The sequence below is a fragment of the Astatotilapia calliptera genome, chromosome 3 (genome assembly GCF_964374335.1).
Source record: "Astatotilapia calliptera chromosome 3, fAstCal68.1, whole genome shotgun sequence".
NCBI lineage: Eukaryota > Metazoa > Chordata > Actinopteri > Cichliformes > Cichlidae > Astatotilapia > Astatotilapia calliptera.
Window position 1 is genome coordinate 49,310,176 of NC_137424.1, and position 21,247 is coordinate 49,331,422.

At 43.9% G+C, this 21,247-nt stretch overlaps 1 protein-coding gene and 1 non-coding gene across 2 annotated transcripts; one reads left to right on the top strand and one right to left on the bottom strand.

Moving 5' to 3' along the window:
- Positions 1-563: 563 nt before the first annotated feature.
- supt16h (SPT16 homolog, facilitates chromatin remodeling subunit) lies at positions 564-15,781 on the bottom strand. The gene is made up of 24 exons (XM_026162667.2): positions 15,389-15,781; positions 14,294-14,386; positions 13,556-13,726; positions 12,012-12,164; positions 11,775-11,921; positions 11,325-11,476; positions 10,471-10,643; positions 9,807-9,897; positions 9,658-9,731; positions 9,463-9,575; positions 9,188-9,253; positions 7,883-7,981; positions 7,370-7,485; positions 5,854-6,007; positions 5,588-5,715; positions 5,178-5,440; positions 4,945-5,063; positions 3,319-3,557; positions 3,153-3,228; positions 2,856-3,025; positions 2,620-2,749; positions 2,325-2,451; positions 2,097-2,171; positions 564-1,435 (listed from the first exon to the last, which is right to left on the bottom strand). The coding sequence occupies exons 1-24, from the start codon at positions 15,452-15,454 to the stop codon at positions 1,338-1,340; spliced, it is 3,093 nt and encodes a 1,030-aa protein (XP_026018452.1). The 5' UTR covers positions 15,455-15,781; the 3' UTR covers positions 564-1,337.
- Positions 15,782-20,701: 4,920 nt separating this feature from the next.
- trnat-cgu (transfer RNA threonine (anticodon CGU)) lies at positions 20,702-20,773 on the top strand. Its single transcript has one exon. It is a non-coding gene; the product is annotated as a tRNA-Thr (tRNA).
- Positions 20,774-21,247: the final 474 nt, after the last annotated feature.

Consider the following 21,247-nt stretch of genomic DNA (forward strand, 5'->3'; position numbering starts at 1 on the left):
AAAACACACTGTGCCTCATGCAGAGATATGCAAAGTGTTTAGCCAACAGTTCATTAAGAATCACTAAAGAATTTTTTTCCAAAAAAAATAAATAAATAAAAAAATCACTATTTTGTCTATCAAACTGTTCTTTGGTATTTTTCACATAAAACAACATGAAATGGGAACAAATCACATATTTACATCAGGCTGCTAGTAACTAAATGACTAAAGATACAATTTTTAAAAAATGGTTCTCTGTGAAGTCGTCTCTCACGTAGGAAACACTTGTTCACCCTTTGAGTTAGGCTAGTTTTTGTGTTTGAATGACTCACAAGTCAGCGTTTTCTTAAGTGGCTTAAGAAACATGTTTCTCTGAAAACGGTCGGGTACAAGGACTGGAGTGAAAATGAGTTTATAAAAGCAGCCTATGTCCCTCCAGAAGCCTGGAGAACTAATGCTCAAGAGCACTGCTCTTAGCCCACGACTGAAAAGAGGCAGTGGTCTACGACACCGGCAGTAAGTACACAACGACTAATCTGCAAAACTGAAAGTGTGTGAAAGAGAGAAGAGTGAAAACAAACTACAGTTCCTTTTAATTTTATTACAAAAACAAAAACAGGATTTTCAGAATTAACAGTACAACATATCTACTCAGACTGACCAAAAAAAAAAAAAAAAAAGAGGAGGGGACAGAGAGGAGGATAAGTGCGAGGGTGAAGTGTGTCTGTGTCCAAATCCATTTATAAATCCCACTTTAAAAAAAAAAAGATAAAATAATTAGAAAACGTGCATCTGCCCCCTCCCATCCCTAAAAAATAAAGGACATTTTCCCCCATCTTATTACCACAATTTAACAAACATTGACAAAAATAAGAGGGAAAAAAAAAAAAAAAAAAAAAAAAAGTGGACACGGTGGGGAAGACGAGAGGAAAAAAAAAAAATCAGATTTCTCAGTTTATATAAAACACTTGGCAGAGGAGATGTCAAGTCTTTTTATTTATTATCCATTAGTTAAGAAACTCAGCTTTCTTTAACAGAAAATAAACAATGCTTGCAATAAAAACCCATTTAACCACACTCGCACGCACTCGCAGACACAAACAGACAATAAACCCTGATGGATGGATGAACGAAGGTGGGAAAACGAAGGTAATGAATGAAGTGTGGCTGTCCTGCTGGTTCTGCAACATGACACTTCACCGACAACAACTAAAAAATAAACAAAGGGGGCGGTGTCTACGTCTATGTACACGGTGTGTGTCTGAGCGCAGGTGTGTGTCTGTGTGAAGTGTGGGGAGCCGGCCGTGGTGGGAGGGAGGGTCAGGTTTGGCAGTATGAATGGATGTCTGGGACGTTTAGTGCCGTCGCTTCTTCTTGCTCGGCGGGGCTGATGGCCGCACCTTCCTCTTCCTGTTGGAGGTGTCCTCGTCCTCATAGTGGCTCTCTCTGTCAGCTGCAGGGGAGGAAACAGAAACAACCATGAAACAGCCCTGTGCTGTGATCAACCCTCGTGGCTGATACTGCAGATTCCTCCACCACATCCCAACATGTGCGTTCAGAGATGCTCGTCTGCATAACGTCTGCAGCCTTCAAGCAGTCTGTGATCAACAAGGCAGTTTCTCTCAGAGAACTGCCGCTCACTGGATATTTTCTCTTTTATTTTTTATATAATTCTCTGTAAACTCCAGAGATATTTACGTGGGAAACAACAAACACTTTTAAACACATTTTAATCACTTTTCTTCCTCATTCTGATGCTCAGTCTGAATTTCGGCAGGTAGTGTTCACGCCTGATTGCATCGAGTTGCTGCCATGCGATTAACAGAAATATTTAAGTAGCCAATGGCCAACTAAAAAGGTGTGACTATTGAAGTGAGTTAACAGCCATATTTAAATCTGTGATTCCTGAAGAGACCGTTTGTATTTAGTCACATGACAGTTAGGTGCTGCAGATGTGAAAAGTTTGCTTTCAGATGAGTACTGTGGAGTTTGTGTGCATTTGGTGCCCTCTAGTGGCTGATGCCAGGTTTATTTTGAGTATGTGGACACTGACAGTGAGCCCTGAACGCTCTTCAAGTGCAAGTTTTGAAAAACCAGAGTCTACAAATACAAACCTTTCCTGGCTTCTTCCTCCAGTTCATCCCAGTCTTTCCCGCTCTCCTCCTCACTGCCCAGTGACGCGCTGTAATCTGTATCACACACCCAAAAAAAGAAAATCTGGTTCATCAGTGTGTACAAGTGTGAGTTCAAGGCAAAGAGCTGTTCGGGTACAAATCATTTTCTCAAGCTTTTATTGATCTTTTCATTCATCAGAGGTTCAAACTGGCCCATGGAAATCATACCAGAGTCCTCCGTCTCTGAGCTGTAATCCTCATCACTGTCTTCCTCTTCCTCTTCTTCTTCATCTGCAGATGGGTTGAACGTCTCATCCTCCATTTCTGACTCTGAATCTTCCTCGCCGCCGCTTCCCTGAGGCAAAACATGGCACGCAGAGAGGCATGTAATCACAAAACTAGCCGCTATTTTATTCTCAGCACTGTGTTACGACGTGAAAGGAGTTCTTGAACGGAAAAACTGGGAACATGGACCATTTTAAAACTGTAAATGTCTGCTTAGGTTATGAAACCATGAACTCACCTCGCTCTCTGGATCCAAGAAAGACCAGCCCCCCTGCTCGAAGAACCCCTCTGGGTCGTCAACGATGGTCTTCATGATCTTGGTCCAGTTCAGAGACTGGACGCCCTCTGTGTACTTGATGTCACAAGAGCTAAAAAGGAGAAAACGGAGAAGAGAAAAAAGTATTAATAATTCATCTGAGATATTCTTTTAGATGCATTAAAAATTAAGTCACTGATTAAATTGACTGGCCTTACTTGAGCCACTCTTTGATAGGGTCAAGGGAGTTCACGGGCACAGCGTTGATCATGGTGACCTTCTTGTTGTAGTCCTTGTAAACGATGACCACGTCAAAGTTCTTCAGGTGGAACTGCACGCGCTCAAAGTGAACCAGCTCCACCTCGTCTAGAGTAACTACAAACGGCGGCTGCAGACGGAGGAGACAGATTTTTAACAGACTGAACTGCCGGCAGGTCACTGCACACATTTCAGCTTTCTTCTTCACAGATTAAACCTTTGAACTGTCTGCAGCTCAGTGCCAGCTGCTCACTCACCCATTCAGTAACATTGACAAGAGAACTGGACGTGGGTTGTAGCAGGCAGGTACTCCTGTAGGGGGCGCCCTGGAACCTGTAAACAAAAGAAGCATGGGCCACGAGCTCACAGGGGTGTCCACATTGTCCTCGCACGTTTGCGTTCCCGACGGCCTCGTTTACTCACCCCAGGTCTCTGAAGGGCACCTCGAACTCCAACTCCTCTTTAGTCAACGTCTCCACCTTCTCGATGAAGTTCTTGAAGGCCGACTTGAGCTTGTGCCTCATCTCCCGCTCCATCTGCTCGGCGTACAGGTCGTCTCGGTCGTGCATGTGTTGGTGTTTGCCCAAGTCTGTGGTGATCTCGCCCACCTCTGTGTAGAACTGGACGTCCGTGTGGCGTCTCTTACCAAACATGATGGCGTTCTGGAGAGAAACGCAACAGTTTTTAGACCATTTTCAGAATATTTAAAGGGAATCGCTAAAATACAATGAGAGACAGACGATGAGTGAATACACTGAAGAGTTATAGATCACCGAGACACTTATTTAGAGTTAACATGAAGCTCCACCCAGCAGAGTGCTCAAGGTTATGAAGAGGAATGTGGGGGTGGAGTCCCCTAACCCTGCTCAGATGAAAGGGAACAAGCCCACCTTCAGCTACTCTGAACCAAAAGTAGCTGAAGGCGGGGGGGGGGGTCACCGACCGGTGTCTAGGCCTGTGCGACTGAGGCCTAATACAATAAAAGATCAATTAAGCGCAATCTCAAAAATGGCAGACTTTTACAAGCCTCTTTTTTATTGCAAAGTGTTAAGTCTCTCCAAAGTACTGCAACTTAAGAAAATATCAGCAAATAAAAGTAAATAAATAAATAAATAATGCTGCAAAAGCTCACAAAACACACATTTCTATGTTGAAGAACCATGTGTGTTTCAATCGCATTAGTCATAAATGACTGTAGATGCATGTTTGCCCTCAGTAGTTCACCACAGCTGTTCCATCTTTTTATTGTATCCATCTAAATCACTTCCGTTCTCTTTTGTTTGGAATTTTTTGGGGAGCTTTGCCAACATTTTGTTTTCAGTTTTTGTTGTGCTCTGCATGTTTTTTGCAGTGTGTTTACCCTCTTAGGGCCACCATAGTTACTGCAGGTCTCAAAAAGTTAAACTCCTTCATAAGAGGTGAAATTAACATCAGCAACACTCCCACAGGGCTCAAATCTGGGACTCTCCACCATTTGACCCTAAACTGAAGAAGCTTCTCTGATGAGAGCTGAAATGTCTTCAAGCAACTTAAGTTCAGACGCTTTTCTTTCCAAGCTCCTTAGATCAACAACTAACCTGACACTGTAAACCATTTTATTTTTCATCACAGCTCAACTCTAAGCTCTGATGATATTACATCACTGAGCGTTTGGGTTTGTAATATTGATTTTACACAAATATACTTATATATACACAATGTTAAAATAAATTAAGGGAGCACATGACCATCACAGTGTGGAACAAAGTCTGTGAAAGTTCAGTCTGTCGAGTGAGGAAGCAGAGAGCGCTGTCAATACACTTCAGTTGCTTTGCTGCAAATCAAACTGACAGGAGAGGAAAACAGACCTCCTAGCATAGTTGTTGCTACAGTCTCGTGCTGCCATCAGTGATAAGGACACAAACAAAAACTAAAGAAAACTCAGTCAGCAGGTCTGAGCAGAGAGCTCTGTGGACACCTGCTGCCCCTGTGATGATCGAGCGTTGCCCTAACCACAGATGAAAGTGAAGTCTCCAGATATTTTAAGGGTGTATTTTTGAATAAGCATACCTTGAGGTGGAAGTGCAGTACGATGATCATCTCACCGTCACACGGCTGGAAGATGGCGTGTTTGATGTTGTTGTAAAGAATGTCCACTTTGTCACCTCGGACCGACGTGAAACGGAAACCTGCACAGGGGAAGGAGGGGAGGGGGAGAGAGAGAGATTCCCAGTTTTAACGACAACATTTTTGAGATTTGGGCATCCTCGTTTCCCAGCATTCCCACTGACTTCTGTCCTCACCATTAGTATGAGCCTCCAGCGAGCCCTGCATCCTCTTCTGTGCGATGTTGGGTCTGATGTAGAGGTCTTTGAGTTTGGGGTTGCTGCGGTTGAGGTTGATGACCAGCGAGTCTTGCTTGACGATGCCCTCCTTCTCCTTCTCTTCGGCCTCTCGTGTTTTGTAGCGCTTCTGCACCTCCTTGATGATGCGGAAGGCGTTCTGCAGGTTGGTGGAGGGCACCGATGTGTCGCCGGGAGCCTTCAGGTTGGACGCCCGGTACGTGCTGAGAGGCGAGCGAGGGAAAGAAAAGGATTATTGGAACATCTGCTCCTTCAAACACTGCAGCACAACAAACACACACAGTGACTTGGCCAATGTGTGAGCAGAGAAATCTACACACATGCTGATAGAAAGAGCTGGACAGACTCACATTTCTTTGACGAATGTGGCTTCAGGGTTGGGGAAGATGTTTCCCTCCTGTCGGCCCAGTGAGCTGCCAGGGACGTAGAAGTTGATCCTCAGGTAGGTGTAGTCTCCTTCTACAGACATACTGATGTTCTAAAAAGGCACAAACGCAAGAAAAATGTCTGTAATTAAAACCAAAAAGGTAACACAGACTCTTGGTGTACCTAAGTGCAACTGGTTTGGATGTAGTTGTGGTAGACCCCCCCCATAGAAGGCATAAGCTAAGAGTACCTTGATGGTGGCGATGTGAAATGGTGTGGCGATGCCAAAGACAGGCATGACGACAGTCTCATACTTCTTGTCGATGAAGATCTTCATGTCCCGGATGTCCTTTTCTCTGGGCATCTGAGACACGTTCTTATAGGAGACGTTAGATTTCCTGGCCCTGAGAGGAAGCAGAGTGGAGTCGCTTAATCAGGAGAAACTTAATTAAAAGTCAGAATTTACAGTTCTGCTGCCAACTTCTCTGTCCTGGGTTTATTTATTTAAAAAAAAAAAAAAAAGAAAAAGAACACAAATCTAGGCACTTAAAGTTTCTTGTGTGGCGTGCAAAAAACAAATATAGCTAAACACCCCACACATCTTTTCGCTCACACTCAGCTGATGCCGACATCGATCAAAGCAGCAATGAGACAGCCTGTCGCGCATCACTTCAGAGCAGTTCATAACACGTCCTGCACAAAAGCGGACCGGCGCGTTGTAAAAGGCACAACTTTTATTTTGATGGCAAAAGGGTCCCACTTCCTGCTTGTTTTGCACTTTAGTTTCACTGAAGCTTGAAGAGTAACAAATCAGACTGCAGGCTTTTGTGACTTTGCTCTTATTCACACGATCCAATTCAGACACCAAAAAGGTCCACAGGTTATTAGTGTCACACAGGACCAAAGTCTTTTACTACTGCCCCTGCTGGCCTTTAAACACTTTTCCCTAAAGGTTTCCACTTTTCAGCTCAAAACTCCAGCTTTTACTTCATCTGAAGGCAGGAGCCTTCAGCTCAAACTTAAGGAGGTCCAGTTAGAAAAGTAAAATTAAGACGGGTTCAACACTATTTATTATTAATTATCACAATGACCTCGAGGGTCTGCCGATATATATTTATTCCCATATATTTATTAGTTTCAGGTTGGCCATTCTTGTATTTTGCTCGTTTGTGTTGTTGTGTTTGCACATCTCTGTTGCTTGTGGAGCTCGCACACAAGAATTTCACTCGCATGTGCTGTGCCAGTGTGCCTGCACATGTGATGTGACAATAAAAGTGATTTGATTTGATAATAAAATATTTATCATTTCAAGTTAAATAAAGTTTACATTAAAAAATAAATTTACGTCATTTGAAAAAAAAAAAAAAAAAAAAAGGTCTAGTTTGAGTTTCTTTCACGCGTAAACCATCTCAGCTTCACAACTTCTTCCGCCCGTTTCCTCGATTTATCGCGCCTCCTCGCAGAGTTTTCTGTTTTCGCAAATGCTCTGAATAAACGATTTGATTGGTTGAGCAGCATCGGGTGGGATGAGTTACAATGTAAGTGATTGGTCTGTGCGTTTCCTCTGTACAGACCAGACCAGTCTGGGTCCAGATCTGGACTGCGCTACACCTACTGGTGACCTACAACCTACAGCAAGCATTTGCGTGGTTGAGCACTACATTGACCCACTCTAGTTTAACCGGAGTGGATCTCTTTAACACATTCATGCCGTTTCTTCACCTGATAGCTTCAGTTCATTATGGATGGTGAGAGTACCGACTCACTTCTGGATCTGCTGCTCTCCTTTCTGCTCCGTCAGACGGCGCTTCGCTTCTTCATTCAAGTGATTGGCCAACTCCTTCTGGTGAGCCCGCCTCTTCTCCTCCGCCGTCATCTCGTTCTAAGTTTGACAAAAGACACAACTAAGTGACCACACGGAGACACCAGGACCACGTTTTGTTTTAAAAACTATTTTTAAAAAAATAAGGTGGAAAAACACAACACACATGCAGAGAACAGATGTGTTAAAGCTTTGGATGGACAACAAACAGAAACAAACACAAAAGTGTCACTCAAATAAAAATAACAACTTCATTCCCATCAGCAAAGGTATTTTTGAGACTAAACCAGTTCAGCTGATGAGATTTTAGGAAAAAACAATGAATACTTACCTTCCCAAGTAGCTGATAGAGTACAAAGACATTCACACTCTTAGTTATCAAAACTCCGTCAAGGCGGCAAAAATCACAAAAAAACCCACCAGTCACACACTGAGCGACGCACGCGCCCGCACTTACCCTGGTTCTGTCAGCGAGCAGAGCGGCGCTGCGCGCGCCTTTCCCCAGCAGCTCCTCTGCGTCGTCGACCTCTTCCTCCTCATCCTCTTCGTCATCATTCTAAAAGAAGCGAAAACAACGTTCACTTCCTGCTCTCCGTCTTATTTAAATCAGATTCACAAGAAATCCACCACACTAACACTTAAAACGTAGATGGTGAAAGAAAAGGTGAAGCACCACAGAAAGCATCTGTAACCATGTAAATGTCAAACATATCTATGAAAAGTCGAGAGCTGCATCTCAGGTGCTGCTGCTGAGTATGCACAATATACAAACTATGAATATGAAAGGATAAAACCCTAACATCTGGATGGCACATCAGCATTTCCCCACTTCACTCTGCTAAACTGCCCAGGTGTATTTTGTCCTTGTTTTAGCATTTTTCACACACTTTTGAACCCCTCCCTCTTATTTTGAAAGTCCAGTTGCTGCTCCTTCCCACGTTCCCTGCAACAAAGAAATCCTCTGCAAGCCTCACGGTCTCCTTTAACAACAACCTGCAGCATGTATATGTTGCTCTACCACGAAGCTCTCAAAGGGGCAACAAACTGCATTTCCAGAACTGGAGTCCACACACAACAACAAACTGACCAGAGTGAAAGCTCAGCACTGACAAATTAAATATCACATATGCTGTTTATAAACTGAAAGCAGGGCTGTACTACAGGCATCACCAACCCAATCACACACGTACAGTGCTTTTAAAGTGCACCGGGAGTGTCCAAACACTTTCCAAAAGTACCGTATTTATTAATGGGGAAGAAAAACCCCACTTCGTTTTCAGTAACACAAGAACTGTCATGATGGCGATCACTTGTTTTCAAGCCTAAACACAATAAATCTACTTTTTCGCTCAAATGTGGAGAATAAAATAATAACGACAAAGCGGTCAGCAATACGTGAAACTTCAGTGAAGCTGCTGAACATCAGCGTCTCAGGCTCATGTTAAATGTGAGTTACTATTTTGTGTATTGTAAGTCTTATTCTTATTTTGGTTGCAACATGGATCAGATGGTGCTGCCACCATGAGGTGAACAGAGAAATTACACTTTATTAAAATCTGTGGTGGGAAGCCATAAATATATGGCTTAATAAATAATACACAGGCAGGAGTACCATTCAGTCAACCACCAGAGCCACAGCAACCCTAAGAGGTGTGGCCCAAACACCTCTGTCCATATAATACGTGATTATAAATGTATAAGGACGTAAATACTCCTCTTCAGCTCCTGACTCTTATAGAAAGCGGACACAGTGACCACGCACCTTTAGGAAGATTCCCACGTTTTTGATCTTTTTCTTCACCGGTGTGAGGACTGTGGCGGCCTCCTCCTGTGATACACACACACACCAGGACATCAAAAAGACTGACCGTCATGCTTCAGCATCAGCATGAAGACAGCAACTTAACCAGATGCACACGTATGTGTTTAACAGTGTGTACAGACCAGTCATTACTGTTTTTTTAAATTAACATTTATATTTTTGTTGCTTGTCTGACAAAGTCATTTGCTGGGATCTACTCCAACAGGGCTGCTTACCTCATTGATCTGTATAGTGTCACCAAGAAACAAGGCGTACTTCTTCTGCTCTTCTTTCTTCGCATCTTTATTCACCAAGTCAGAAAAACCCAAGCTGACGCTGAGCACTATCCCTGAAGGACACAACGTCTCCTTTAAGAAACTTTCACTAATGCATAAAACCACCTGTGTGCTTAACACAGTCGACAGTCTCACCTCTTTTTAGTCTGTACTGATTTTTGGCGTTCAAAACCAGCGACCCTTCTCTGAACTCGATCCCCATCGCAAAACTACAACAAGGAAACAGACATAAGTGTTCTGAATTTGAGGACGTCCGAGAGAAGAAAGCCCCTGTGGGTACTTACCCGAGGTTTTTGGTCAGCTTCTGCGCGAGCTCCGGCTTCTCTTTCTTCACGTACTCCATGACTGCATTGTATGCGTCACAGATTTTGACTCCTGTGGAGGACATGCAGGAGGTTTACACACAGACAGCACTGACACACTTCCCTCCTGCAGCCTAAAACTCATTAACAAGTTACAGTTCAGGTTCAGTGAAAATGTAAAATATGTGATACTGATTTTCATAATGCAAGACAGCCTGATTTTTTTTTTTTTTTAAACAAAAGCACAGCTCCCCCCAAAGAGCCAGCGCTAAACCGATGTCTGACCTTTGACCTTGAAGCATTGCATACGCATTTCTCTGACCTTTGGCGCTGTCAATGAAGGTTAATAAATACCCTCATCCAGTGTTAGCAACTTGAGCTGTTATATGCAAAACTTGAACATCTTAGACTGTGAGCACTAGACTGCTAACAAACAAATCGACCAATGGAACAGATCACATCCCTCCAAGAAGCAGCAATGAGCATTTTTTAAAGATGCTACTCAGGTGACCTGAGTTTTCGCATTCGCACAAAGACTTTATTCCCAGTGCTTCAAACTACGAAGCCCTGCACTGCGCAAAGATTACAGAACAGAGCACAAACCAGCTCGCTCCCAGTTATTCCACTGCCATTCTCCTAAACTCACCGTGCTTGAGCTCCTTGAGCAGCTCCTCTTCCACCTGCAGCAGGAAGTTGTAGTTGTCCTGCATCTCCTGAGAGGGGTCCACCATGAGTGTGCGCACCAGGTTGGAGCAGTACGACTTGTAGCGGATCCCCATGGCACACGTGATGGCACCAAAGTGCATGTGGTTCTTATCGCTGCGCAGAGAGGGAACGATAGAGGGTCATTGATAACTGGTCTCTGCTCCTCATCTTGTCCTGTTGACTGAATCTATAATCTGTGAGCTGTACTTAGGCAGCATTTAATAAATCCTAGTGTTTTCCTACCCGATTTAAAACAAACAAAATGTTCAAGAGCAGCTCAGTATTTTAGGGAATATGCTGCTTTGTTTCTGAGTTTAGAGAGGATTAGCACAACTCATCTATCTGGGTGCTAAACAGGTGTGTCGCCAGGTATGTTAGCTCTGCACTGAGATCCACCTGAAAGCATCTCTGAAGCTCATTAACACTCGAATACTTTAATTCACATCAAAGATTAAACCGTAAAAAACATTAAGCTGTGGCTAAAGACTCATAAATCTACTCATCTAATGCTGCACTACATGTTTCCCATAAAATGTAAACTTTTTTTTTTATATTAAAGGCTGCTGGATCCTGATTTTGGATTTCTTTAAGTTTTTACTCCTTGAAAATCAACTAGGACCAACCCTGAAGCTCTTGTGAACGTGAATCTTAAAGAGCTTTGTTTAAAAAATTAATTTTAAAAAACAAAACAATAAATTAATACATTTCCAGCACTACCAAAACCAATTTATTTAATTGTGACAAAACCAGCTGCAAATGCCTCCTGGCTTTAAGTGAGACTGGACCTGCACACACCTGACCACGCTGAACTTGAGACTGTAGTTCCCACCGCTCTGGATGATGGGAGGATAACACATTTCCACGGTGGACGGATCCGCACCACCCAGGTACTTCTTTTCCTCGATGGCCTTCTCCACCGACTCCGCCAGCTTGCTGTGACGCACTTTCTGTTGGAGAGGATCAAAAGACACAAATAAAGACGTGTGGCGGCTGCTCCAGTATTAGTTACACCTTCAGGGACAGAGTCTCCAAAACTAATCTGAGAGTGTTTGTGCGTTATTACAAACTGTGCTACACTGGACCTTCATAATCTACAGATATACTGATGACCGAAAAGTGATGCAAACGCTATGATATGACATGGATAAATTGTGTCTTAAGCTGTTCTAAGCACTGAGAGCAGACAGCAACACACAGCTTGAAAACACAAAATGACACCAAGTCCAGCTGCTCCTCCCCCCTCACCTCATCAGCATCAACAATCTCCATCACGCGCTCCTTGAAAAACTTTGAGTAAACCTCGCTGGTAATGGCTGCCGCTTTCTTCATCAGGGCCAGCTCTCCGTCTTCCTTCACCGCCATCGTGTAGGCGACCACAGCACTGATGTCCACCTGCAGACAGAAGCAGAGTACATCTGATCACGACTGAAACGGGAGCGTAACATTCGCAGAGCTGGCCGATGTGTTTGGATTGCACCTCACCTTCTCCAGTCCCTCAGCAGAGAGCGTGTCATTCCAGCTCTTCATGTACTCTCCTGGGAATTTGTCTTTGCTGAACACACCCACCGTCTTGCCCTCTTTGCTACCTCTGATCGCCTCGATCATCTTGTCAAAGTTGGCCTTGTTGCTCTCGTTCTGAAAAACAAGTAATACACTAATAAAAGGATGAAAGGAAAAAGAAAATCATTTTTAGCACACTCCGCCTTCCCCTCCTCCAAGGCTGTTCGATTCATAACCTTTTAAATCCCACACAAGGCATGTGTTGACCACCGACGAGGTAGAACACAGGCGCTAATGTTCCTGTTTAACGTTCAGCACATTCACAGAAACTTTGATTCCTGCCAATCCCAACACAGTGCTCTCTGCAAGAAACCTGCCTCTCCCGTCTCCACCCGAGTGCAAAACCATCACATCTGAGTCATCCTTCTCTCCACACGACCATCTCCTCTGTGCCGGCTACATCTGGTGTGGTCTCTCGTCTCCAGCTACAGCCTGACAATTAACCAGTCCTTTCGTGGAAGTGGCAGCCACGTGCATGAGAAGGATGCAGTTTTTGAAGTATGACTACTCCACCCTCTACAACCCTTGCTTTTCTCTGCAGGAGGCCCTCCTGAGCAGTTCGAGCATGCAGGGGGTGTCCAAAGAGGAAGAAGGACGTCAGATAACGGCGTCAACCCAAGATGTTGACGTGACAGTTTGTGCAAAACCTCACTGGACTGCACCTCTTTAGAGCAGTCACAGTGTAGTCAAAGTGCAGAAAAAGGTAGAAGAGGAAAAAGTGCTATATGAAAAAGGCTTGTGCTAAAAAGCTCAAAATAGAAAACTGATACAAGACCAGTCCATCTGCAGGATCACGACCGCTGCCTGAGTCCTGCTCTGCTCCTCTCATGGAGTCTTTTATCACCTATGAGTACGACTCTGTTACAAAATAAACTGCCTTGAAATTACTGCTGTTGTAAATTAAAGCAAGTAATAATAACAACGCACATGCAATGAAACTAGATTTGAAGACGAAGTCAGCAGATACATACGTGGCTAAAAATCTTCACACCCTCCAAACTGAACCAGCTATTAGTTATTATCAATCTCTGGCTCTCTTCTTCCTTTCACCACCAAATATTCATGGCAGAGCGCTGCCCCTCCCTTTGCCTGGTTCTGCCAGAAGTTCTTCCTGTTACAAGGAAGTTTTGCCTTCCCACTGTCGCCAAATGCTTGTCATGCAATTGTTGGGGTTTTCTCTGTAGTACTGCAGGAGCTTTACCTTACAATAAAAACCACTTTGAGATGACAGATGAGAAACAAAACTGCATTGGATTGAACAACATGTGACTTATAAAGAAAAAAAAAAAGTCTGAAGAACTCAAACCACAAAAGAGGAAGCTTTCGATTTTTCTCAAGCACTCAATAACAAATCAGATTCCTCTTTTTGGATAAACCTAGCCATTAACAAAAAAAAAAAAAAAACACATCACACTCTCTCACCAACTTCCATGTGTGTGTATATGAGGCGACTTCACGTGCGTTACCTTTTCTCTGGTGAGCAGGGTAATGGGCGGGACACCATTGGCATTCTCGTTGCCTTTAGTTATAGCCACCTGCTTGAGGAAATCCACCTTTTTCTTGCTGGCAAGGAAGATGATTTTGGCGTCACAGAACACCATGATGGTGTCGGTCAACTCATAGCCAAACAGCCACGTCTGAGAAAGAGAAAAAAAAAAAAAGGGGGGGGGGGGGGGGGAAATCCCAGTACAAATTTAAACATGGACTCACTGGAGAAGCTTGAGGGCTGTTTTTTTTTTTTTTTTTTTTTTTTTGGGGGGGGGGGGGGGGGATTGGGGAGGAGGGAGTAAATTCCTGCATTTGGTGGCGTTTTACTGTTTTGGAGCTAAATAATAATTTTCTACTTGAATAACCCTCAAGGACAGCTGGTTGTAGATGCATATTGCATTTGCTTTTCTGGAGGCACAGGATGCAACAGCTCTGTAAAATGTTTATCTAAGATATAACAGATACAACGTGCTTGAGGACTTTAGGGAACTACAAAAGAGATTTAAGCCACACCCAAGGTCAATTTTGTTAAATTAAGTTTCAAATACTCAATGGCAGCTGAGATTCTTGCAAAAAACAAAAAATAAAAATAACAACTCATTAAAGTCATTTGAATAGCTCAAACTGACTGCAGTCACTCTGCAACAACCATTTCCCTTCCTAAATGCACAGAGAGAAAGGTGTTGCCTTCCTTTCACGTGCTGCTCCACACTTACCTGTATGGCTGTGGATTTGGCATACACAATTTCCTCATCAACCCCCACAGACACCACGATAGCGTCGACTTTGCCAAACTCATCTTCTCCCTTCTGCAAAACACAAACATACACACAGTTTGATGTCACGCATGAGATGATAAAGAGCATATAATGAGGTCCACAGTGAGGTGCTCCTACTCCATCTGGACTTGTTCTTTGGGGAAGTAGTGGCACAACCACACAACTCAAAGCTAATCCAGTTTATCATTCAGGATATCCGGCGATATTATATTAAGTCCCATTAAAGGTGCTTTAGAGGCTTTAAATGGCAGTTCCAATGCGCATGAAACAGTTAAGCAGCCTGAGAGCGTGACATGGGGTCAAATATGAGCTGAAAAGTCAGCAACAAGAGCCAGCAGCTCTTAAAATGTACTTCAACCTATGAAAAGAGTGTACTTAAGATTAAAATAATTCACGCAGGAATCTTTAAACAAAGGTGAGAGCGGTAATAAAGAAAGCAGCTCTGGACGTCTTGCACATGTCACCAGGATGCTGGCGTTACTTTCATGCTAACTAGCCAGCTAATGTTAGCATGCAGCCAAGTGCGAAGTGGCAGTAAATGTAAACAAGTGGTGCAGTTAGCCACCTGTCAGGCACATCTATGTGCCTGACGACCGTCACAGCACGGCTTCATCTCAGTTTAAGTGTTAAATCAGAAGTGGCTGGTTTATTACACAGTTAGCCGCTCGGCTAATAAGTTAGCTTGGAGTAAAGTTAACATGCTAGCACGCTAGTTAGCGTGGTGAATGGGGCGATTTTGGTGCGCTAACCAGAGGCAACCAGCCTGCCAGTAGAGACAAGAACAAAACAAAATAAGGGTGGTGCAAAGGTTGGATTCGTGTGTGAAATAAAAAGGAATAAAGGAGCTCAGGTGGCGACCAGTGTTCGCCCTGGTATTGAGCGAGAGACACATCACCGCTCATCCTAACAACAGTGCGCTCGCTCGGGCAAGAAAAACGCGGCTAACTTGTCGCCAGCAGCTGCACTTTTCTCCACTAAAGCACACCGAGCGGACACACGCCTCACATCAACTCCCCCTTTACTATATTTTACCTTCCAGTTACTGTATAGTCTCTTGATCCGGCGGTAGTATGCGTCCTTATCCAGGTTTACCGCCATTGTGAGCGCTCCGTTTCAAACTCCAGCTCCCGGCTTCGCTTCGCAGCAGGCCGGATGAGGATGATGAGCAGTGTCAACTAACAACAACGCACTTTCTTTCCACGCCTGCTGGGCTCCAAATACCACCACGAGATGCTGCTGCTTCCCTTATAATTATACAATAGCGGCCCTCTGAGCTGAGGAGACATGTAAAAACACAGCGCACGCTAACCTTACAGCCCGCTTTCACCTGCTTTAAAACTCGCAAAATTATTAAAATTGTATTTTTTCCCACCTCCTACTCGACACACACGACCACGTACACACCAATCTGTTATAATTAAGTCCACAGCACCCCCCTCCCCTCCAGTCTTTTTTTCCTCCCTCCCCCCTCTGAGACTTCACACATCAGATTTTATAAAACCGTAAAACATAACATAACGCTTCATTATATTTTCACACCAACCGAAACATAATAGAAAAAACAATCGCGTTATTTCACCTCGATTCAATTTTTACTTTCTTATTTTTTATTTATTTTATTTTATTTTAGTATTATTTTTTGTGGCGCATTTCACACATTATCTGCACAACAGCACCCCCTGTCTAGTGTTGACCACGCTGCATTGCCCGCCACCGCGGTTTTCCCGCCACCGTCATCAAACGACTCATTTGACGTAATTCTCGCGATACCAGCAGTGGTTACGTATGGCCCGTGATGCTCTCCCAGTTTAATTGTTTTTCTCTGCAGGGTGATGTTTTATATGACATTCTTTGTCGGGTTTTCATTGACTAAAATTAACGCAGATTTTTATTTAATTTATTAATTTTATATGTTTGTGTGTTTGTGTGCATACATTAATCGTGGGCATGAATATCATGGTACTTTTGGGACATTTTATTATTCGGTAGAACTGTTCTTCTTCCAGGGTGGCATATTGTACAGCATGATTTAATTACCTTCAAAAGAAGAATTGGGTACACAAGTCTGAATTCATTTCGGGGGGTTCTGATTCATACAGTGTGAACAGTATTCATTCAGGCTCAAACGTACAAAAACACACAAATGTTTTAATAAGTGGAGCTGAATGTCTTACGGAGGTCTATAGCTTGTTTTTGTTGACTGAGTAGACCTGGTATTTCCGTTTTGCAGAATAAAGAATTAAAGACGTTAATGAATGTTAATCAACATGTTTCCCTAATAATAATTATTCATTAATAAACCTTATTTTTATTAATATAATAATATTTATAATAACGATAACAATTATATTATTAAAGCTTATCTTTACTGTTATATCACATTCCTCTTGAATTTTTCAATTAATGTTAATGAACATATTTTCCTACTTCAAGAGAACCATCAAATCCACTTTTTATCAAATTAAATATTCTCAAATTTAAAGATCAAATTCAAATTCAAATTTTATTTGTCACGTACACAGTCATACACAGTACGATATGTAGTGAAATGCTTGGACAACTGCTCGTGACCTAAAGAAAACAAAAAAGGAAAAGGCTATGAATAAGATAGGAAATAAATATGAAAAATTAAAAAGGGTAAATTTAACTAAGAAGGAATAAAATATAAATTAAGGTTAAAAATGAAATAACTGTACAACACAAATTAGAATGAAGGGTAAATTTAACTGGGAAGAATAAGATAAAATATATAAATTAAAGTTGAAAATAAAATAACTGTACAACAAAATACACAATATAGAACTATATAAGAATGTATGAAGAAATCTAAATATAAATAAATATATACACAATAACAGCAGCTGTACAAGTATTAACCGGAAATGAAGAATATAGTGACCAGTGTTGTGCAAAAAAACAATGTGTGCAAAAACAATGTCCAGAAAGTCCAGTGTGTGTGTAAGAACCATATGTGTGGGTCAGTACTGTGTGGTGGTGTGATTGAGAGACCGTATCACCTGCGGGAAGAAGCTCCTCCTCAGTCTCTCTGTGTTGGTCTTCAGGGAGCGGAATCGCTTTCCTGACCTCAGCAGAGAGAACAGTCTGTTGTTGGGATGGCTGAGGTCCTTCACGATCTTCCTGGCCTTGGTCCAGCACCGCCTGCTGTAGATTGAGTGCAGGTCAGGGAGCTCGGAGCGGATGGTGCGCTCAGCTGACCGCACAACCCTCTGTAGAGCTCGTCTGTCCTGCATGGTGCTGTTCCCGAACCAGGTTAAGATGTTTCCCGTCAGGATGCTCTCTATGGTGCACGAGTAAAAGTTCCTGAGCACCTTGGAGGGCAGTTGGAAGTCTCTCAAGCGTCTGAGGTGGTAGAGACGCTGTCGGGCCTTTTTCACCACGGTGTTGATGTGACAGGACCATGACAGGTCCTGCGTGATGTGAACTCCGAGGTATTTGAAGCTGTCCACTCTCTCCACTGGGCACTCGTTGATGACGGGGGTCTGGTAGTTCCTCTCCTGCTTAGTGCTGAAGTCCACTATCAGCTCCTTTGTCTTACTGACGTTTAGAAGGAGGTTGTTCCTCTGGCACCAGTTCTCCAGATTCCTAATCTCCTTCAGGTAGGCCGTCTCGTTGTTATCAGAGATCAGGCCCACCACGACGGTGTCGTCAGCAAACTTGATGATGGTGGTGGAGCTGGTAGTGGCCACACAGTCATATGTGTACAAAGAGTACAGCAGGGGGCTCAGAACACACCCCTGGGGGGCTCCAGTGCTGAGAGTGGTGGAGGCTGAGACATGTCCGCCCATCCTTACTGCCTGTGGTCTGCCAGTTAGGAAGTTGGAGATCCACTGACACATAGATGAGCTGAGTCCCAGATGCTCCAGCTTGGTGGTGAGTGTGGAGGGAATTATGGTATTAAATGCAGAGCTGTAGTCTATGAAGAGCATTTTAACATAATTCCCCCTTCTAGTGTCCAAGTGAGTGAGTGATGTGTGGAGGAGATGAGAGATGGCATCGTCTGTGGAACGATTTGGACGGTAAGCGAACTGTAGTGGGTCCAGTGTGTCTGGTAGTGAAGAAATGATGAAGTCTCTGACCAGGCGTTCAAAGCACTTCATCACTACTGAGGTGAGGGCTACAGGGTGATAGTCATTGAGAGAAGCAGGGTGGGGTTTCTTCGGGACAGGAACAATGATGGACTCTTTGAAGCATGTGGGGATCACCGACTGAGATAGAGAGATGTTGAATATCTCAGTGAACACAGAAGCTAGCTGGTATGCGCAGTCTCTTAGGATACGACCTGGGATGCCGTCTGGTCCTGCTGCTTTCCTGGTGTTCACTCTCTTGAAGGCTCTCCTTACTTCATGCTCGGAGATGACGAGCACGTTTCTGGTGCTGGCAGTATCTTCCTGTCTGCAGCCGTTAGCGCCGCTAACACTAGCATTGTTGGAGACCTTAGCTGCAGCCTCGAAGCGAGCATAGAAAGTGTTCAGCTCGTCTGCCAGAGTCACGGCCGCGTTCGTCATACCGGTTGTTGGTGCTTTATAGTCCGTTATTGTCCTTAGTCCCCGCCACAGGCTCCTAGAGTCACTCTGTTGGAGTTGTGACTCTAGTTTCCTCCCGTAGCGCTGCTTCGCCTCTTTCACCGCCCTCCGCACGTTATATGACGCGGCTTTGTACGGGTCCATGTCCCCCGTTGTGAGTCCCGTGTTGTAGGCAGCGGTGCGGGATCTCAGAGCGTCGCGGATGGTTTTATCCACCCACGGCTTCTGGTTGGGAAACGTTGTGATAGTCTTTGTCTCCACGGTATCATCCGCTAGTTTCCCGATGAATCCCACAACCGCTTCCGTAAACACGTTGACATCATCATCGGAGCTGTTTCTGAACATGCCCCAGTCTGCGTCATCGAGTGTGTCCTGTAACGCGGCCACCGATTGATCCGTCCAGCGCGCGACCTTCCTCTGAACCGGAACTTTCTGTTTCAGCCTTTGTTTATATTTTGGCATGAGGAAGATGGCGGCGTGATCAGATTTGCCAAACGGAGGGCGGGATTGTGCCTTGTAGCCGTCCTTGACCGTAGTGTAGCAGTGGTCCAGTGTCCTTTCACCTCTGGTGGGGCAGGAGATGTGTTGATAAAAGTTCGGCGGTGCGCGTTTGAGGTTGGCGCTATTAAAGTCCCCCGTCACAATAAGCGCAGCGTCCCGGTGTTGTGTCTGGTGCTGTGTGAGTGCCTCATGCAGCTCGCATAAGGCGGTGACCGTGTCCGCTTGTGGTGGAATATAAACGGCACTTATAATGACCGATGTAAATTCCCGAGGTAGATAAAAAGGACGACACATGATGGACAGTAGTTCCAGATTTGGTGTGCAGGAGCGTGTGAGAGGAACAACGTTCGCACTGTTGCACCAGTTGTTGTTCACCATTAAACACACGCCGCCTCCCCTTGACTTCCCCGAGTCCCGTGTCCTGTCCATGCGGTGAACCGAGAAGAACTCGGCCGGCTGGATGGCGTGGTCCGGCACCGCTGGGTTCAGCCATGTCTCGGTGAAGCAGAGGAGATTGCAGTCCCGAATGTCTCTCTGGAACTTTATCCTGGCCCTGAGGTTGTCAAGCTTGTTCTCCAGTGACTGGACGTTGGCGAGCAGGATGCTAGGCAGAGGTGTGCGGTGTGCACGAGCTCTCAGCCTGTTCCTGACGCCGGCTCGCTTCCCTCTAGGCCGCCGCCGCTTCCCTTTGTTCTCCCTCGAGATCTCACTCGGCCAGCTCGGATCCGGAGTTAAAAACTTCGAATTGTGAGTACATTGTATACCAATAGAAACAAGAGTGTCACTGTCATACCTAATGTACCCAATGGTGATGATTTTGCCGATTTAGAAACGCTGAAAACTAACTTAAAAAACAAAGAAAAAGTGGTTGGAGCAGTCGTGACGGCAGCCGACCTCACCGGCGCCATCTTCATTTCAGATTGGTTAACCTCAGACCTGCGTAAACAATATACAAAGCCGCAAATAAATCTTTGTCCCACAACATTCAGAACTTGTTCCAAATAAGACCAAAAACTCATGACTTCAGAGGAATCCTTATGTTCAGCAAGCCAGTGGACAAATGTAAAATATCAGAGCATTACAGTCATGGGAGTTAGTGTGTGGAACACCTGTACAGATGAAATCAGGAAAAGTACGTCAATACAAAATAATAAATTGCATCAATATAGGAAATCTTCCTTTCAGTGACTGAAAGAGCAAAATACCCCAATAAATTATTATTGGGATAACATGTTCATCAACGTTAATTGAACAATTCAAGAGCAATGTGATGTTACGGTATAGAAAGTTGTGCATGTGTGGCATGGTGGCCAAGTGGAAAGGCGTTGGTCTCGTAAACCAAAGATCATGGGTTCACTCCCCATCCGTGCCTTTGGTGATCAAGTTGCTTTGAGTGGTGCAAACACTCTACTCCCAATAACCAGAGACATTAAACATGACTGTGGTGCAACAACATCACTATTGTTGGCGCTTTACTCAGTGTGAATATCAGTTTCCTTTACTCACAGGTTTAGATATTTAACAGAATATAACTCACATTGTGAAGAGTCAAAGTGGACGATCCAAACAGGATATCTGACAACAGGAGACATTCACAAATGCATATTTACACTGATGATTCATATTAATGTTAATAATGACAAATTAAATAATTGGTTGAAACAATAAAGGGAAAGGAGAGTCTTCTAGTACAACAATCATTTTTGCAATTGTTCATCCAAACACTTTTTTCTCTGTTTCCAACAAACCCACAAAAAAAACAAACAAACACACTAATCTAAAAGAAATTCATTGGATTAAAGTTTTAATGCGCCTGCAACATGTTTATTAAAATTGTCTAATGTCT